The sequence below is a fragment of the Lipotes vexillifer genome, unplaced genomic scaffold (assembly GCF_000442215.2).
Source record: "Lipotes vexillifer unplaced genomic scaffold, Lipotes_vexillifer_v1.1 scaffold153, whole genome shotgun sequence".
Taxonomy (NCBI): Eukaryota; Metazoa; Chordata; class Mammalia; order Artiodactyla; family Lipotidae; genus Lipotes; species Lipotes vexillifer.
Genome location: NW_006774670.1, coordinates 2,330,473 through 2,348,020, shown reverse-complemented (window position 1 = coordinate 2,348,020; position 17,548 = coordinate 2,330,473). Strand labels below are relative to the sequence as shown.

The 17,548-nt window shown below is 34.2% G+C and overlaps 1 protein-coding gene across 1 annotated transcript in view; it reads right to left on the bottom strand.

Moving 5' to 3' along the window:
• The window catches only part of DTHD1 (death domain containing 1), an 81,067-nt gene extending 65,750 nt beyond the window's left edge, over positions 1 to 15,317 (bottom strand). The window contains 6 exon segments of the mRNA XM_007449427.1: positions 6,643 to 6,725; positions 6,727 to 6,888; positions 7,961 to 8,140; positions 10,760 to 11,090; positions 14,810 to 15,167; positions 15,170 to 15,317. Of these exon segments, the coding sequence (XP_007449489.1) occupies positions 6,643 to 6,725; positions 6,727 to 6,888; positions 7,961 to 8,140; positions 10,760 to 11,090; positions 14,810 to 15,167; positions 15,170 to 15,317 (1,262 nt within the window).
• Between the last annotated feature and the right edge of the window lie 2,231 nt (positions 15,318 to 17,548).

Sequence of the window (17,548 nt, the reverse complement as noted above, 5' to 3'; positions counted from 1 at the left end):
ATTGTGAGGGAAAGAAAGAATCATTCAGTAAATCATGCGGGTAAAATGTTATCCACATGGAAAAAAAAAGAATTCCTACCTCACACTGTATATAAAAGTCAATATCAGATGGATCAAAGACTTCCTTGAAATTCAAACCTTTAAAATTATAAGATAAAAAAGAGGACCATTTTTATAATTTAGGAGATATAAGTATTTTAGGACTGGGCAAAAAGCACTGATCATAAAAGAAAAACATGATAAATCTGTCACATAAATATAAAAATACAGGCCACAAACTGGCAAAGGATTAACATTGAGACCATAAACAATCCTACAAATCAATGTAAAAGGTTCAAAAATGAGCAAAGAAATTAAGATACCTCACATATAAGAAAACACAATGTCTAACAAAAGTCATTATGAAAGATGTCACCTTCATTGTAATCAGAGCATTGCAGATTAAAACCACATGGGATCCATTTTACATCTATTAAATTTTCCAAATTACAAAATCTGACAATATGCAAGGCTAGAAAAGATAAAAAAACAATAGTGGGAGCATGAAATTTAGTTCTACCAGTTCGTAGAACTTGTAAAATTGTACATGTGCATACCCTATGACTGAACATGACTTCTAGGTAGATACTCTAAAGAAGTGCTTACACAAATACACTTTGAGTGAAGAATAATCGTAATAGTACTATTCGTTTTAGAAAAAAAATTGAAATTACCCAAATGTCCATCAGTAAGAACACTGATAAATAAAATACAAAGTTATTCAATAGAATATTATATAGAAGTGAAAATGAACTTTACACAATTATAAATGGAAAAGCAAGACTATAAGACTATACACAGTAGGGTACCACTTTTACAAACGGTAAGCACAAACAAAACCAAACAAGGTATTGTATAGTGATGAATAAAAATATATTGGGGCTTCCCTGCTGGCGCAGTGGTTGAGAGTCCGCCTGCCGATGCAGGGGACACGGGTTCGTGCCCCAGTTTGGGAAGATCCCACATTGCCGCAGAGCAGCTGGGCCCGTGAGCCATGGCTGCTGAGCCTGTGCGTCCGGAGCCTGTGCTCCGCAACGGGAGAGGCCACAACAGTGACCCAAAAAAAAAAAAAAAAAATATATATATATATATATATATATAGATAGATAGATAGATATAGATATAGATATAGATAAAACTAAAAAATCAAAGCAAAGGGATGATTCATAATTTCCTAGTAGTGGTTAACTTTGGTGAAGATGAAGAGCAATTAGGGTAGCGAGGTAAGGGATGGGATGGGGAGAGATAAGTAAGGAGATGTAATTGTATTGATAATATCTAATTTCTTAAGTTATGTGGTAGCTTTACCAGTTTCTCCATTTTATTATTTTTTGTGATATGATGCATATATTGTACAAATATTCTTGTGTATGACTCACATATTACATTTTAATAAGATGATCTTAAAACCAATAGCATTATATAGAAATGGCATTTTTCATGCAAAAAATTTCCCATCTAACTCTCTAAAATATTTCTTGCATAATATGGAATAAGTTTCTATTTAAGAAATTAATTTCTCCTTTCGTTACTGTCAAGAAATCTTTTCTGGCTGATAATTAAATAACTCTCATCTTTTCCCCAGAAATCATTTACACATGAAAGAATGAACTGCAACAAAGACCTTTTATTCTTTATATTCAAACTATGTTTTGGCCTCAAATCGTTTTTATCTTTTTTATCTTCTGAGGTGTGGATTGCTTCATTGTGTTTCTATTTCCACAGAAAATGTTCAACTGGCTTTCACTCTTTGATGAAAGAATGTTAAATAAATAGTTCATATAGGTTCTCATTTAATTGTCTTATGCTACACTGGATGGGGAAAATACACCACCCATGTCTAGCTCTAATAGCAACAGAGCATATTATAACTTATCAATTTAGTATTGTCAGAAAGTATAGAAAATTAATGACACAATTTACTTTTCCACAAATTTACTCATTAATTTAATTCACCTAATTCAACATAGCACCGACTATGTTATAATTATGCTGAGGGATGATAAATGGAAAAGGGAATTTAATAACACTATGGTGTGATTTAGGATGTACAAAAGAATAGGGCTGGCACAAAGAGAGGAGTGTTCAATCCCTCCTGGAGATCAGAGACTGTCTTGACAGATAAGGAAAGAGCTGAGCTTCAGCTTATAGAATAAATGAGCGTTCTTCAGCTAAACATGGTAGAAAAAGCAAAAAGATCATGTACTAAGGCAAAGAAATGGAGAAGAAATTGACACTGGCTAGTTGAATTGATGACAAATGGCAATCTTAGAATGCTGGATGAAATGTCTCACACACACACACACACACACACACACACACACACACACACACACACAGTTGGAGGAACTCAAAAGCTGGAAAGAAAATCTCCTAGATCTGGGGGAAAAAAAATCTCAAAAAGCTAGAATCCTCTTTCCTCTCTTGGGAACATGAGGGACTGAATCTATGAATCCTCCCACCCTCATCAGCCTGCTCCCCACCACCAGCCATGCACACACACCAGATGTGTGCAGTCTAGAGTCTAACATGTACTCAGGCACATTAGATACAGCCTCCATTTGTCAGCTGGAACTAACTCAGTCAAAAAACTGGAATCCCCAAAGGGCAGCACTGGCTATGAAATGAGAAACAACAAAAACAACCAAAATCCCTTTGAACACTAGCTCAAGAAAGCAACAAAGAGGCACACAGAAGCTGCTCTGGGTGGAAGGGAAGGGGAGAAGAAAAGCTGATCTGATCAAAAATTATAATCAATACTCAGAAATGAATTTCTAAGGCTAAGAGTCATAGAATGGAATTAGTATGATAGTTTACTAGATTAACCATGGTAATAGATAACATAGTTAACATCATGCTCATAGATGATAGAATAATCTGAATGAAACTTAAAAAAAAAAGTGTTTACAATGATTAAAGGAATAAAATAAGAAATAGGAAGCATAATGTAAAAACAGAGTACCTTGGGAAAAGTTTTCTTAAGACCTTTAAAATATAGCAATAGCCTTTTAGAAATGAGAATTTTAATTAATAAAATGAATAGCTTAAACAATTGACAGTAAAATTGGTAAAATATATAATAAATCTAAGGAAACCTCTGCAAATACAGCATATAAAGTATTAAAAAATATTTAACATTAAGGTGGACAACAGAATAAATTATGTTTAACCCATTTATATTTATTTAATATAACTGATGATTTTATTTATATGATATTTTCTCTTTGATGTCACCATGCTGTTTTCTTGTTTTCTTTCTGTTGCCACTTTGCCATATGAATTTTTACTTTTTCTTTTGCTTTTATATTATTTATATTCAATACCAGATATTTGAAAATAAGAATTACTCTCCTATTCTTGATTTCTTAAATTTTATTTTATCCTTAGCTCATTAATTTTATCTATTTATTTATTTTGTTAAGAACAAGTGAGTAGTACATTTTGTGAGCCCTTGTATTAAAAAACAAAAAAAACTTGTTTGTTAGATGAAAACCCTAATTCCACATCTTCCCTTCAAATCTTTGAAGGCTTTAGTCCATTTTTCCTTGATATTTCATGCTGTAAAGAATGAGCCTAGGTCTAGACTGATTTTATTCCTTCTTAATCTGTTTGTGCTGAATGAATGCTTATAGAATTATGTTTTACTTAAATGTACATTTCAATTTGCCATGTTTTATCTAAGTATAGGGTTTTTTTTTTCGTAAATTTTGAAATCAACACTTTCTAACTCAAGGTTTTAATCAACATCAGAAAATCACATTTTCATGCCTTTGATTGTTGCTTCTTGTATGATTGTTTTGGTCTCTTTCAATGGTACTTATAATTATTAGGTTACATCACTTCAGATGAGTCCTTATCATACCTTGGTGACTTTTCATCTGAGCTTTTTATCTTTGTATCTCATCCTGTTGTTCTTCATCCTTTTCCTGGTCTGTCCTGATGGCTTTGTGTTTCTTAGACATTTCGCTTATTGAATACTACTTAAACTTAAAAAATAGATTTCTATAAAATCCTCTAGGTAACTGTAATTCTCTTTATTCAAATTACTGTGAAATGTCAGGATGACATTCTCTTTCCTTATTTCTATAGTTTGTTTTTTTTGTTCTTTTCTTGAATTCTTGGTACTGATTGGTATTGATTTATTTTTTCCTTAAGACATCATGGAGGACTTGGGTTTTTTCTTATCCTTGAAAATATTTTTTCTGCCCACTTTCAGTTTGGTCGCTTTCTTAGATCTAGAGGGCAGACCCATGTGCATAATTTCTAAACCAATTTTCAGTGTCTAGTCATTTTTACTGAGTATAATTTCTCTAGATAAAGGTGTAACCTTCTCCTATCTGTGCTGATTGGATTTACAATGCTTTGAGTCGACTAAGTGTATGAAAATGTGCCACACTCAGCATGCATATCTTTTAGAGATCTTATCGCCTCTACCATTATCCCTATACTTTTGGCAATTTCATTTTTGACAATGCAATACACTGCCTCTAATTTCTTTCCACATTCTGCCCTGTTGTTTCTGAGGGATATGGAAATACAGCAAAGGAGAGGCAAAGAAACACTGATCTAGTCACTTCCACAAATGATATCTGTGTATTACAGGGATACATTTTTATTCTCATTGGTATATATAGACTATGGGATCAACAATCAGGGACAGGCAAATTGGTTTTCTATTATCTTTCTGTGAAATAGAACTGCTTTGTTTTATGATGTAAAGTACATGTCAGGCACAAATTATTTTTATTAATCCTTTGCAATCTACTCTATAGACAGTAGAAATACTAGATTCTAGCAATAGGTGACCAGTCAGAATAAATTTTTAGAGTAAAGCTCTCATCTTTAATATACATATGTATATATACATATAAAATGTGTGTGTATATGAAGTACATATTTCTATATATTTTAGGGGCTTTTGAAAGAGAATGTCTTAATCTGTTAGACTAATACATTTAAATAGAAAGCTCCAGGATATTTCTGGTTTTAAATCTTAGCTTACCATGACATGCAGGAACATGGATTAACTCAGTGCCAATTGGGAGATATATATATATCCCAAGTAGCAAAAGCAGGTACAAATGGATCGTGTCTATATTTCTATGTTCTCTCTCACTTACCTAATACTAGGGAAAGTTTAACTTCATCTCCTAGCCACAACCGAATGTTCTACTATTGTCAGCTTCCTAAATTAGAAACAGTGGTAAAGAGCAAATAATCCACTTCTCTATTTCTAGTCTTGCAGCCTCAAACTAAATAGATGATGGCTACATAGAGTCATGATTAGGAATAGAGATATGTTGAGTCCAGACCAAGCTTGCACACTTCTCACGTACAGTCCTTCCCTGGTATCCAGATGCAAGAGATTGACTCTAGGACCTCCAGAAGTACCAAAATCTGTGGATGCTCAAGTCTCTTATGTAAAATGGCATAGTCTTTGCATATAACCTACACACATCTTCCCATATAGTTTAATCATCTCAAGATTACTTACAATACTTAATACAATGTAAATGGTATGTAAATAGTTGCCAGTGCATGGCAAATTCAAGTTTTGCTTTCAGGAACTTGCTAGAATTTTTAAAAAATATTATCAACCCACAGTAGGTTGAATCCTCAGATGTGAAACCTGGGGATAACTGTACAAGTTCTTAATCTCATTGAGTTTCAGACTTCTCACTGATAAAATGAAGGTAGGGTGGTGGGGAGATTGGATGAGATGATGTACATAAGGAACCTGGCAAATAGTAACTTCTCAATTAATAATAATTTTTATTTCTTTCTGAACTTGTTTCTCCCTCTGCTGTTTTTTCAAAGAAAAAAAATTTCCCTTCAGTACCAAAGAATAGAAAGGTCCCCTTCTACATTTCTTATTAGGAAAAAAAAGTAAGTATTAAATGAAAGGACAGAAAATAAGATCAGGGTTACTATTATTCAGTGTATCCTATTTGTTGTTAGCATCTCATTTCTGATTTCATTTCTGGCTGGTAACTCAATATGTATATTAGTCTTATTTGTGGGGATATTTTTGAATTATAAAAATTAGGAGAGAAAGGAAACTGCCTATATGGCAAATATAGACTCAAATTTACCGCCTGTCGATGCAGGCGATGTTCATGCCCTGGTCTGGGAAAATCCCACATGCTGCGGAGCGGCTGGGCCCGTGAGCCATGGCCCCAAAATATATATATATATATATATATATATATATATATATATAGAGAGAGAGAGAGAGAGAGAGAGAGACTCAAATTTAATTTATTTTTTAAAAGATCAGGTTAATCTTTTCCCACATCAACGGAATGCTCTTAAACATAGAAATTACAATCATCATATCACATCTTTGTAATTAACCATATCATAAATTTTTTGAAAATAAGGATTGATTTTATCTCTTTTGTGTCAGTCTTTTCATATAGCATACTTGTGAACCCGTTACAGCTAAAATCATTACCCTTCTGGATACACAACATTTTATTTCCATATTAAAAATATTTCATCATATTTCAATACTGATATTTAAATACATCTGATTATACTTTTAATCATTTAAGTTTCTTTGTTTACCATCAAGCCAACTAGAGACATTAGGGTCTAACTCACCACTTGAGGTATAAAGGTATGATTCTGTTTGTTGTGGCACTAGCTGTTCTTTTATGATCTATCTCAGACCCAAGATTTTTTTTTATCAGGGTGTGGAGAGCAAGGTAGGAATACAGTGATTGCCTTCTGGAAAAGATGTGTTGATGGGTGCTGAACATGAATCAGAGGGCTTGTGGATAGTACTGAGTAGGAAGTATCTTGCTGAGTTTTTAAATATGCCACCAGAGATGGGTCAATTGGTTGGACCTATACAAAGAAAAAATAGATATATATTCCTATATTTTAATAGAAGATACAAAGTATCAGCACATTTCTAAGTCAATTTCCTGAAAATTTAATAGAACATAGTTTTATACATTTTTCTCTACATTGTTAGTTGGAATCTACACTATATTAATTTATAAAAGATCACAGGATTTGGTCTTCTTTTTACAAAGTCTTTCTGAAATCTAGGTTCCTTGCTCTATGTTATAAATAACTGAGAAACACTCTTTAACTGTAGGCAAAAATAATGACCTAGAAAACAAAATAGACATTTTATATAATTTCTAATTAGAACTATTGTTAGATCAAGTGATCTTCAGAAACTAGAAAAATAAAACTATATTTATTTGTTTCCTCTCACATAAGAATGGCTGATAAAAATAGCTAAGATGATTCCAAAATTTCAAAGTTTATGGAAAATATTCTTGAATAAATTGTACATAGTATGATTTCTTCCTAACTTTTCTTCTTTGCTTACCACTTATGGTAACAACTGGGAGAAATTAGGAGAGCATGAGGGAGAGTTAGGCTAGAAGGAAGTATTGAGGAAATATGTCGTCTAAAATCTACATTGATATGTCATTGTAAACCTTGTAAATAATGTTTGTATGTATTAAATTCTCATTCCAGAAAAGTACTGTTTAATAATTAAATATAACCAAATATTTACAATCATAAGTATTTTAATTGATTAGCCTTTCTTTTAACCATCCTCTCAGGTGGAAATCTTGAATCATACAAAAGTCCCAATGTCTGGCATTAATTCTATCATAGATACTCAACATTTGTTTTTGTCAAGAAATATCATAAATAAAACAACACAAAAAATTAGCTAGAAAAAGCTTTAAAATAAGGCAGGGATTTATTTTGGAATGAGATTTAATATGCTCCAAATCATCACTATATCAATGATGACACTGTAAGTTAGGTCATTAAAAGTATAAGAATTAATTTACTGTTATATTAAATATTTGTATCTTCTTCATCCTTTTCGGATGACGTTTGATGACCCACAAAATCTAGGAGAAGAAACTCACCAGTTTTTAATATTTACCTTTAATTGTACAAGTACTGGTAAGCTGAAAACTCCTGGAGGGTAAGTTAAGGATATTTGAGAATCCATGCTTGGCTTAAGAGTAAGGCCTTTCTTTGTTACTGTAAAGGACTCTTTCTTTAAACAAGACACAACAGAAAAGATACCCAACTTATAAACTTTCACTTCAGCACAGGTCACCTGTGTGGATTTAAGGACATTAAGACAATGACATTAAAGGACATTAATAGTTCATTGCTCTGGAAGTACATGCTGTACATATTCTCTGGCTGTGGGAAAAAACAACAACTATATGCTGTCCCTGTAATCTCCCACAATTGAGAATTAATTCATTAACCCCAAATGGATGGTCCTTTCATGAGATCAAGTAGAAGTAGATACTAGGAGTTTCTCAAATTTGAACTACACGATACAAAAGAGAGAAATAAATGTATTTTTAAATTTAAATTATTCCCCCCAAAAGGTAAACGGATAATGGGCAATCACATTTAGTGTTTTCACAAATATTAATTATATTTGGAATCCTATCCTCCTTTACCAGAATGGACTTGGACTTTAAATATTGCCCTTTATCCAGAAGATTTAACAATGTTTTAGGAATTCCAAGGACTGAAAAATTTCATCATTTGGGTAGTTTACACAAATCCTACAGCACCTGTACTATCAGCAAATTCTTCCTTCTGACAATTCACAATCTCTTGATAAAGTCATTTTCTCTATTTCTCTCTTCCATGCAGGGGGAGCAGATGATTGCAAAGAGACACATTTGTGTTTCTTTTTTATATAGTGACATTTAAATTTGGAATGCATGGACATATTCAAGCTTTTTTATCACAAAAAAGGAATTGAGTACATAAATGAAAACAAAATTATCTACTCATATAATCACCAAAGCTTAAAATGAAGAGGGAGACTTAGAAGTAATCTGGTCTATTCATGCTTCCCTAAACATCAGCTGGTCTCCACCCAGGCATGAGAGGATATTCATGCAGACACACACACAAACATTTCAGGGACGGTAACAATGGAAAATAATCTATCATTTGAAAACTGATTAAGGAAGCGATTTCACAATATCATGTCATGAATCCATTGTTGGGAAAATTCAGGGCATGATGGATGTTCTTAATTGGCCGGAGGGAAAATGGTGAGAGGTAAGAAAGAAAGGTTTTCTGGGAACTCATTATGGTTGCCATGCAGTTAGAGTACATTTGGTAGGTCCTGGGGAAATGGAAGGGTTTTTAAACAGGGGAGTGTCAAGAGCAGAACTCTGATGATGGTTTATCTGACTCAAGAATTAGAATTCTTAAATGTTGAATGAACCACATAAAAATTTGGAAGGAACCTAGAGTTTAAATTTTCTTGAGCTAAATATAGGGATAAGAACCATTAGAAAACTATAAAAGAAAAGTATATGCTTTTATTTTTTTCAGTAGACAGTGGCTCTCTTATTTTTTTCTTTTGCCTTTTCTATTTACTAATCATCTTGCATACCCATTTGGTGAAAAGCATATGTGCTATGAACTGTTTTTGTTTTTATTATGATAGTCACACAGACGGGTCAAGATTAAAAAGCCACACGTAAGGGCAATGATAACTAGACTATTATACTTACAGACTTCCTAGACTAAATATAAAATGTTTTAGTTACATGAATTGGCATAATTAGAACGAGCTTAGTTTTCATATTCAACTGTATAACTTTGTTTGTAACTCAGAAAAGACCCAAATCAGAAGAGATAAATTAAAAAGAATTGTTTGCATGTGTGGCTTTTTTTTTTTACATTTATTCCCTGCCCTCTTCCTCAAATAATGATATAAAGCTGAAAACTTATATAAAGCTGAAAAGACAAATATTTTAATTATTTAAAAATAAGTTCAGTGATCCACAGAAGAAACTTAAACTTTAACTCCCATCAACTCTATGCTAAGTTTAATGATTATGTATATATTCTTTCTTCAAAACATATGAACTTGTCACCATGGATGGCTTGAGAGTTATTATAAGAAAGTTTACCATGAAAAAGATAATTTATTAACTACTAACATGTGTTTATAGACTTCCTTTTATCTTCTTAAGTGTTTTTTCTCATTTAATCCTTATTACCCTATCAGGTAGACACTATTATTGTATTCATTTTTTAGATGAAAAAAATTGAGTCATATCAAGGTTACATAATTTACTCAAGTTCACATAGCAGGAAAGTGTAGGAACCAAACTTCAGACCCAGCCAATCTTCCACGACAACCCACATCCTAACTACCACATATACTGTTTTCCACGTACAGACTAATAGCTAGACTTAATAACTATCTCAAGGCATACACACACACACACACACACACACACACACACACACACACAAATTGTTTAGTTTTTACATATTTTTCCAACCCCTGAATGATAAAAATAAACCTAACATCATCTGGGGATTCTAGAATTCTTAAATTTAGACAGAGGTCCATCCCATTAGAAATGTTAGTCTAAAGCTAGTCTAAGGTGTGAAGCTAATTAAACCATGATGTTGGCTTTGCTCCCCAGGCAAAAATATAACACTTGCTGGGTCCTAGACTCAAGTTCTTCACTCCCAAATTTGACCAATAAGCTCTGCTCTTTTATCTTTATGGATAGCAAAACAAAACAAAACAAAACAAAAACACATGAATTCACCGGCATAAATCTTATCAACCCTTCCATTTTATACCAATGGAGTAATTGTATCTGTACTATGTTCTGGTAGTCTGAGTAATAGTTAGAAGTCAAACAGCAAATGTATGTGTAGTCAAGGATTTACCAACCTTGTAACTTCCTCTCATTCCTTCCTGTGAATTTGGAGTCAGGTAACTTGATTGAAGGTCTACATCAGACACTTTCACCATGATGTCTCTGTAACTTCCCCTGTAACATTCAGTAAATGGAATTGCAATGCATATTGGAAATGGAATTCTCTTTTCCATATCTGAGCACTCTACAGTGATAACATTGCTGACCAATTCTTCATTATCACTCACTATTAAAGAACTCATGTTATTAATTATGAGGCATTCTAGATGTTGTAGAACATAGGATGGTGCTGTAATATAACAAGACACTTGGGTGACAGTATCATCACTCAGCACATCAAGATACCTGCAGGGGAAAAAAGGACATCATTTTTTCAAATATTTGATTTATAGACTGTATAGTGAAATGCCTAAGAGCACAGGCTCTAGAGACACGTTGTCATGGTATGAATCCCTGCTCTCCCACTTAGTAACTCTGTGACCTTGGGCAAGATACTTAACCTCTCTATGCCTCAGTTTCCTCAACTGTAAAATAATGATAAAATAATACCTATCTCATAGGAAGACTGAGAATTAAATGAACTATTATACAGTAGGTAATTAAAAAGCTGTGCCTGGCACTTAGAAAGTACTATATATATTAAGCTATTGTTACTATTGTTATTACTATTATTATTTAAGAAGACGATTCATTCCTGTTTTGTTCACTTCACATATAAATCTGAAGATTGCTGAAGCTTCTTGATAAACCTAGTACTAGTGCCTGAATAGTCTCCAAAATTTTGAGGAAAGGTATAGATATGGTACTGGAATTGTTTATTATATTTTTAAGAAAAATAGAGAAAGGTACAAAAGTACTGTGAATGTATGTTTAATCAAAGTAAATAGAAACAGAATATTTACAGTCCTCAAAGAATCAATCCAAAAACTGATTTTGACAGTTGGTTTTACTCTTGCTTTTTGTACCATCACCTTTGCCTAAGATTTTAGAGTCTTATAGATTTGAATTCAGTTTTGAGATCAGTCACTTACTATTTGTTTGACCTTTAACATCAACTATTATTATTAAAATAGCTAATATTTTAGCTCTTTCTATGTACCAGGTTTTAGGCTATACATTATTTCATTCAAATCCTCACACCATGGGTATGAGGTACTACTCACCCATGGGCAGGTACTACTGTCATTACTATTTTACAGATAAAGAAACTGAAGTTTAGAAATTTTAACTTGCTGAGGATCACACAGATGGTAAGTTGTAGAATCAATAAATGAGTCCATCTATCTTTAACACAAAAGCCCAGACTTTCTAATATAATATCATACTTCCTCAAATCATTCGAAAACACTGGTTTCTTTATCCATTACACACTGAAACGAATACCAGATCCACAATAATGTGAGGACTGAATGAGATAAAATATTTCAACCTCTTATAATAGTGGGTTAACATAAATGAGTGTTCAGTAAATGTTAGCTCTCTATATTACAACTACCAGCTTGCGTTTCCTCTCTTCTCGCTATTTCTCATTTCATACCAGTGAAATGATTGAAATATAAACAATGTCAAAGAGAAATAAGAGGATCTTTATAAAATGCAGCATTAATATCAAGTTCTAGAATAATCAGCTTTTAATTATTTTTCAATTAGTAAATTGAATGTTATAGTGCCCCTTAACACAGAAATCTAGAAAATATGTTGAAATTTCAGAGAGGGTTATTTATTTATATTTACAATTCTGAACCCATAAAGTTAGAAGGAATAGAAAATTATCCAGCACATGGGTCTGTTTGAGCGTTCTCTGATCATGGTGATAAAGGTATTTCAGAAAATTAGATACATTATTTAATATAGGATTCAATGATCCAGTCTTTTTCTAAATCATCATAGCATTACTTTATTCATAAATTAATTTAAATCTTTAATATCATAAAATAGACAGTGTTCAAATTTCCCATTGTTGTTTTTAATTAGTTTCTTTTATCTGAATCCAAATAAAGCCACAAATTGCAGTCAGTAGAACGTGTGTTTACGTCTTTTGCATTATATATGTTTCCCCTCAATTTCTTCTGTCCTTCCTTCCTCCCTCCTTTCCTCCTTCCTCCTTCCTCCTTCCCTCTCTCCCTCCCTTCCTTCCTTCCTTCCTTTTGGTCTTACTCTCACTCTCTTGGTCTCTTGCTCTCAGGCTGGGGGAATACTACAGATCAAGTCTTGTATAACTTCAAAAACGACTCTCTCTTGTGCCCTGGAAACCCAATTCAATACACTCTTCTTGCAAAAGACTGACAGATGAAGTAGGGCAAGGGGCCCTGTAAATGCTTCCATTTCCGCTAGACCTAATCAAATAGATCTAGTCCAGCCACTAAAATAATCACATTGGTTTATTCTGGTGTCGTTTCCCTTTGTATACACTAAGACAACTACCCTGGAAGAGATAGGCTTTTTTCAAAACACTCTCCAGGTAGGAATCACAACAGATTGTGAGCTAGGTTTTGTTTATGACTCTCATCTTTCTTGTGGCATGATGGCTTCCTAGCCTGAGGAATTGCAATGAGTAGTCATCATCTGAAACATGCAAGCCAAGCAAAATTGGTTTGCATGCCACAAAGAGGAAATCACTAACTAGGAAACATCTAAAGGAGGTGTTAGAGGGAGTGGTTCAGCAATGACTCATTAGTTGATGCTCTGAGTCATTTCTGAATATGAGGATATGAAGTGTTAATGTTTTTCTCAAGTGAAATGGGCAACCGCATATTGACTACTTTCATAGTTGTTTTGCAGGGGCAGTAAGCCTTTCACACCAGGGAGGTCTTTCACTGGTTAAATATTACTCCTGTGACACCTATAGAATTCCTTAGATTTTCAGACATGCAGGGAATCTTACGGCTAAACCAGCTCAACCTCTTCATTTTATAGATGAGACAACTAAGGTCAAAGCGAGCAAAATGACGTGCCTGAGATCATAGACTCATTCATGGTGTTGTCCTGGAAATGGTATTGTATTCTGAAAGAGCAGACACGGGATAAGTGAAGTTTGGTGGTGTGTGGGAGTGGAGAAAGTGAGGGTTGTTGGGGGGTGAAATAAATCAACATACTAATATTTAGCTGAGAGTGAACATCTGCCAAGCAACAAGGTGCTAGGCCCTTTAGGTGATTTTCTTATTTGACCTTACCAAATAATCCCAGCAATAATTTCTATAAATAAGAAAATGGGGCTAAGAAATGAAACAAGTTGGCCAGGGTCACAGAACTAGTAAGTAATAAAACAGGAGATAAATTTAAGTCTGTCTCCCAAACCAATGATTTTTTTTTTTTTATTCCCCATTACCTTCTAAGGGTCTTAATTTTACTGTGAAAATATGGCTTGTGAATATTTTATTTTCTTTGGACAATTATGGATTATTATCCCCTTGTATAGGGGAGATAATTCACAAAATAGATGAGTCAGTTTCAGCATATTTTTTCGAAGTCATGGGCTCTTTGAGAATCTGGTGAAAGCTCTGGACCATCTCCAGGGAGATAAAATAGGTGTGAAAATATACATTCAATTTTAAGAACCTCCCGAAGCTTATCCATGAGCCCTCCCAGAGTTCTTAACCCACAGGTTAAGAATTTATGATGATTTATAAATAAGATAAATGTGAGAATTCATTTGAGGATAAAAACAAAATAAATCTGAGGCTTGGAAATTCTCTTCTAATATTTGAACTCTGCAGTCTCCTAGTTTTTTCTTATTATAATCTAAAGAGTAGTGATTTAGGAATGTGTCCATGTTCTCGACAATTGTTCATTTTAACTACTTTCTTATACAGTCAATTCTTTCTTCCTTTAAAGAAACCTTTAATATTTTTCCTGAAACTATAAGAAACAAACAGTATTAGTAATAGCAGACATAAACATTTTTATGGGAGTAATTTAAACTGAATTATTGATTTGTAATATCTTTTGGAGATCTGAAATGTAGATATAAAATTTTATTCATGTATAAATATTGTTTTATATACAAGTAGAAACACACATATAAGCAGGAATATACAAGCACCTCTCACATTGTATTTACTTACTCCTTTTCCATGATGTTATGCTTTTGCTTTAGACACTCTGAATCACTGGGAAGAGGACTATTCACATATTTACTGGAGATATCACATGTTGAGGATGTGGTAATCTCTTCACTTTGGCTTTCTGAGGTCTCTTGAATTTCTCTTTCTCTTGTCTGGATTATGTCATGCGTCTCTTCCCTGTTGCCATTTATGTTCTCAACAGTCATGTGTTCTATTTGTTTATCATCTTCATTTTCTGCATTATCTGGGAACATTTTGTTCTGTGACTCTTCTTGCCCTGTTACATCTCCCTTCAATGATGTATTGTTTTCTTTTCCCACTAGTTCTGAACTCCTATGTATTTTATTTTTTTTAACTAGACCTGGTTTGTGTAATGACTTTCCTCTCCATTTGTGGGCGAAACAGTAGCTGTTTCTATGACATTTTGTTCCCCTCTTGCAGCAATGTCTGTTGCTTTGATATCTTGAATGGCAGACATTGTCTGCAGTGGAGTACATTCATCATGCATGCCGCATAAATTACACATCTCCTTTTCTTCTTTCTTTAGAAATGTAGCAGTGCTCCCCAAATATTCACTTCTTTCTATGAGGCAATCTATGAATGCAATGATTTCTACACACACATACACACAGAGACACATTAAAAAGAGTAAATACAAAACTAAACCAAATTACGTTTCTCCACTGACATGTAATGAAATATGGAGAAATTACCCTAGAAATCTACAAAGAAACTTACTAGGCTTTTAAGCCTACCTCCCTTCTGAAGAAGTCATTTGCACAACTGTAATTCTTTTAACACATCTAGAAGTTGGGGATAAATTGCTTTTTAACATAGTAGAAAAGACTAAATCTAATCCCTCTTGCTTGTGAAAATGCTTTGAATATTTGCAGAAAGGTATCATGACCCCCCTCCATAAGATGCCATTCAACTGAAGCCAATATCTCCCTCAGTCATTCCTCATTTGGTATGATTCTGAGAATTGTTTTTCTTCTTTGGATGTACTATGCAGTTTATCAATGATCCACATGTAATTATTCACCTAAAGTTTAGCAGAGCTCTCCAGATGAGACTTGGGTAGCAGGCATACCATAGCTACATTATTTCTGCTGATGCAGATGCTGTATTTTATTGGGTACTTTGTTTGCTATTATGATTGGATTAGGTTTACACTACTCCTGCTGGACTTGTGATGACTGGAAATTTTCAAATGAGTCTTTCAAAAATAGCTCTAATTATATCAATTCTCTGATTAGAACCTAGCTACTCAAGGACTAATAAACCAGGTGAAGCCTCTTTGCTCTGGTGTAAACCCTCACCATGATCTGATCTGATATAATCTCTCACTCCATCCCCATTTCTTATTATTTTCCTATTTGTTCATTCCTCCTCTCCTGACAGCTGGGGTCACCTGATGGCTTCTTACAGGCTTAGCAACTCTGCAATCTTTAGAATTCAATTCTGAACTCAAGAATATGTAATTTAAGGCCCTATAGCTCAGTGTTTTCAAAATCATCAGTAAATCATCCTTTAACTAGTCTAGCCTTATCATTGGGCTCCAGTTCTGACAACTTGTTTTTTTGTCTTGTATCTGAGACTCTGTCTTTATTTTGAACTCCTATTCCGGCAGCTGAGTCATCATCATTGTCCATGAATGATCATTTGTGTTGCCTAGGACCACATTCAGTTCTCTCCAGAGATTCCATTCCTGGCTATGAGATCCAGCTGATGGTCTCTAGGTCATGCTGCCTTTGGACAGATTTCCCTCATGTCCACGGTCTGCCCTCTAGGCTGAATTTCTTAACGTTATCTGGATTCCTGATTGATGAGACCTGCCTGCTTGCCTTGACACTACGTTATTTAGAGTTAGGTTTGATGATGCCACCTATCTTCTTATCTAGAGTAACTTGTTGTTGTCTGAGATCATAGACATCAGATACCATGTTCTTCCTGCCATGCTGTACTTCGCATCCATAACTGGCCCTATTCCCAAGAACCTGCACCCCACTTCGTGTGTGGGGGGGGTCTAATTTCATATCCCATCCCATCCCATTCTTCCCAGTGTTTTTTCAATTAACACGTTCAAGTTCAAATAAGTCTAAAAATAGAGTATCATACTCCAATATGAAAAAACTGCTTGTCCTGCCTCACACTAATCCTATATTTTCCTACTTCTAAGTGTTGGGTCCTACTAATAACATCTCTGCTGGAATGCTCTTTAAGGCACCCAGTTTCTGGCTGCATAAATCCAATTCATTCCTTAAGCTTCAGGTTAGATACTGCATTTGTGCTAGTGAAATTCCCCACTCTAAAAATGGAATCTCACCTATTTCTGAAGACTTAACGCATTTCATTTTTATGTCTCTAATGGAATTAGCCTTAGTGTCCCTTGCATTATTGTGCAATTGCCTTAACTGATTTCCCATGTTAAATTGTTAGTCCCTTGTGGACAGAGACTCTATCCTGGTTTTTGTATGCTCCTTAGCGCTCTCACAGTGGCTACTCAATCAATATTTCTTAGAGAAAGAATAAAGGAAGTACTTGCCTTGTCTCCAGGTACAATAATTCTCTTTGTCAAACAGTACATACAGCTGCTGGCAGGTGGAGCACAGAGTCCCTGCAGTATGTTCCAAGAGCTGGTGAAGGGCCTCACTGAGTTCTTGACCCAGAAAGACCACTGTGGCTATCCAAGTGGCCCCACCAGCCCTTTCACAATGGTCTTCACCCAGGAGCGCCTGC